We start from the raw sequence: 3,546 nt of genomic DNA on the forward strand, positions 1-3,546 counted from the left end.
GGCAAAGTTCTCCACGGCTCGGTGATCACGTGTAGAGACGGCTGTCATTATAGCGACAGTTTGAACCTAATTCGGATGCTTCGCTGACGCGGCACTTGCGTGGTATTTAAATGGAAACCAAGTAGGTATGTCTGTATGTACATATTCTAATATGTTCAGATGAATTTGACATTCAGTTTCCATGTATAAGCATACGAGCTGTAATCCACAACTTATATAATTATATTGGCATTTTGGGAAATCCTTAGTGCCTTCACACTCCTCAAAGAACTTGAGCAACTTATGTTATTAAAAACCCAAAAGTTGTTTTTATATATATTAATTTTCAAATGTATTATATATTAATTTTCAAAAAAAGCTTATTTGGCTAGATAATAAAAACTGTACCGATCCTAAAATATATTTAAACATAGTCAAAAATATTATTTTCAATAAATAAATAGGGTCATACATAAACATGTATAAAATAGTAATCCATTTTTTTCATAATAATTAAAGAAAAATTATTTGCATAAAAAATATTTTCGCAATTTCTTGAGTACTTTTAACTTGTCAATTCATTTTGAAATAATACTTGGTTCCATCCATTAGAAACATTTAATGCAAACAAGTTCTTAGTTTAAATATTAATGCATTAAACTACTTAAATTGAATTTATGAATGCATAGAAGGTTTTAATTTTTCAAATCCATTAACCGATTCCTTCATTCGCTTTATTATTGTCACTAAGTTAACCTGTTTTACAGTTTTCAGGAAATATTAGAAGACTGAAAAGAAAAATGTCAGGATCTAATAGACAAGAATATTCATACAAAATTCCTCAATTGAAACTAAATAATTACACTATGAAAAGAAATGTAAATGTTAGAAAACATATGAGATTTATATTAATATGTGAAGCATTCTTAGGCATACATCGACTATATTTATACGATTTCAGCAAATGCACCATACGCTTGAGTAAAACTTACAGCGTTATGCTCACAATTACAACAGGATTTTTCTTATTCACAAGCAATTTATTTAACTTTCATCACGTCATGTACAGAGATAGCAATTGTGTTGAGTATTTACTGTTGAGTTTCAGTGCCTTTTTCCTACAAAAAAAGAGGTTAAACAAGTTCTTTGAAGAAATCCAACGTATCGACCAAATATTAAATATCGAAGAATACGTTTCTATAACAACACCAGCTAAATGGTATTTACTTGGTATTGGTGTCTCCATCGTATATAATATACTTGATAATTTTTTATGTTTAGCTTTCATAAGACTTTATAGTGACAGCGATTTCATACGTAATTCTCTACACGCATTGTATATACCGATTACTGTACACGATAGCGAAAATATATTCTTTTGCATTTTACTAGTAATCATTTCAAGAAGACTTGAAATTGTGAAGGCTCATGTGTCTAAAGTCTTTGCAACGAAAGGTAAATGGATGAAAAGTCAAGACAAGTTTGAAGCATTGTCAGACAAAGCTAACTTGGATGTGAGTGGTCTACATAGAGTTTATGATTCCTTGCATATTTGCTCCGAGGTGCTGAACTCTGTGATGAGCTTCCCGGTAAAGTTTTAATTCTATTTAATTTAAACTTTGATATACTTGTATATTGTTTAGAAATTTTAAGTCTTTAAATCTCTCTCTCTCTCTAAATTTTCTTAATTATAAATAATTAAAATTGTATATAGCTAACAGTCTCTGATGTAATTATTTAAACAGATTCTGGTTATAATAACGACTTCAGCGATATCGACGATTATGCTGATAAAGAATTTTATTATATTTTATCAACAGTCATCTATAATTCCATCCGCGTACAATACTACAAAAGTAAGTGCTAACTCTAACAAGAATTGATATTTTAAATTTTTACACAACATAATAATTATTAATTTCGTTTAGAGAGATTGCGTGATAAGATTTCTTCGTTAACTTATCTTATTTTTCTTACTAATATTATAAACTAGCGACTCGCTTGCGGCTGCGCCCAATTGAACTACACAATTTTTTATTTATTTATTTGAATTACTTTCGTCTTCTAATCTATCTATCTTATCTTTTTTATGGTTCCGTACCTTAAAAGGTATAAACGAACCTCTTATAATATTATTCCGTTACATTATTACGGAAGTCTCGGTGGACGAGTTCGACTCGTACTTAACTAATTTTTAAAATAGATAACTTTCGTTTATTATTTACAGTTTTATCAAACGGCCACTGCGTTTGTGTTTGCACGATGTTTAAAGTATACGGTGTTCGTGATATTTCCTTGTTACATTTCAAATATTACTAAAAGTCGGGCTGCGTCTATACGAAGTAGTCTGTATGCCGCTTTGACCAATAAACAATTAGGTAAGATATTTATACTGCTAAGATGTCACCAAGAGGCCATCCTGGTGCAAGGGTACAAACGTGTTGTAATCGTAACGGTTGTGGGTTCGATTTCTACTCGGGGGTATGAAATATGTAACATTATTACTTCCTCGATCTGCTAATGCGAAAAACGCGGCGTTGAATTCCTTCACTCAACACGCAATGCCTCGAGAATTCGCAGAAAAATGAAAAAATTAAGACATCCACTCTAATAAGAACAGAGTGTTTTAATACGAGGTTCCAGGTTTACCAGGATACCATAGTAAAGTTACGGCAAGATGACAACCAAATACAGATTTACCCATATCTTGAGGTAGGCGAAACGAGGAAAAACGGAAAATGAGGAAAAAGAATTGAATTACCCGCCCAATGGGGACAGAAAATTAATTGAAATATATTCCCGATTATTTAATCAATTGATATATTGGCTTCTATTTTATATTCCAGATTTTATTGAAAGACGGAAGCTAAAAGCATTTTTTCTATTGACGTGCGAGCGAAACTTCACATACGTGCTATGTAGAGTACTGAAAATGGACATGTCTCTACCAATTGGTTACTGTAGCGTTTGTATCACTTATCTCATTATTGCTATACAATTTTCAAGATTTATATATTAAAAGTAGTAGCCCGCCCGTGGCTTCACCCGCCTTAACTAGCACTTGCTTAGAGATATTTGTTGGAGATATCTGTTGTACAATAAATAAATTTTGGTTTAAGCTGTCTTATTATTTTTTTTTATATTTAAATATTTTAACTTAATATACTTTAACATCTAATGGACTTTTCTTTATATAAGTGAAGAGATTTAAAATATATTATATGTAATTTATATAATACCTACCAATAGTTATTAACAGTGCACTTTAAAGCAGTACTTTTAGCCAGTGTTTTCTACCTTTTGTAAAACTATTAACATTTTTAAGGCTAAAATATTTTTTTCCCTTTTTCAAATTAAAAAAATAGCCTATCTTTGATTGTGTACCTCTATATTAGTAAATATTTTTTTAAAATCGTTTTAGTAATATGTGAATTAACAAAAGAAGCATTCATAAATCTAAATATTGGTCGATATAATAAAAACAACTTTACTAAAACAGCTTAATAATGGAGAGCTTTTTGTTGTAAAATAAAAAAAATCAAAGGAAATTAATCTTTAGGGAGTGAA

The 3,546-nt window shown here is 30.3% G+C and overlaps 1 protein-coding gene across 1 annotated transcript; it reads left to right on the forward strand.

The window, feature by feature from the left end:
- Window positions 1–779: 779 nt before the first annotated feature.
- On the forward strand, window positions 780–3,037 carry LOC146540052 (uncharacterized). The gene is made up of 4 exons (XM_085207970.1): window positions 780–1,573; window positions 1,750–1,835; window positions 2,207–2,259; window positions 2,792–3,037. The coding sequence occupies exons 1-4, from the start codon at window positions 780–782 to the stop codon at window positions 2,996–2,998; spliced, it is 1,140 nt and encodes a 379-aa protein (XP_085064096.1). The 3' UTR covers window positions 2,999–3,037.
- The last annotated feature ends 509 nt before the right edge of the window (window positions 3,038–3,546 follow it).

Source organism: Heliconius melpomene, chromosome 3 (assembly GCF_056956725.1).
Source record: "Heliconius melpomene rosina isolate 202511_hmr_F chromosome 3, ASM5695672v1, whole genome shotgun sequence".
NCBI lineage: Eukaryota > Metazoa > Arthropoda > Insecta > Lepidoptera > Nymphalidae > Heliconius > Heliconius melpomene.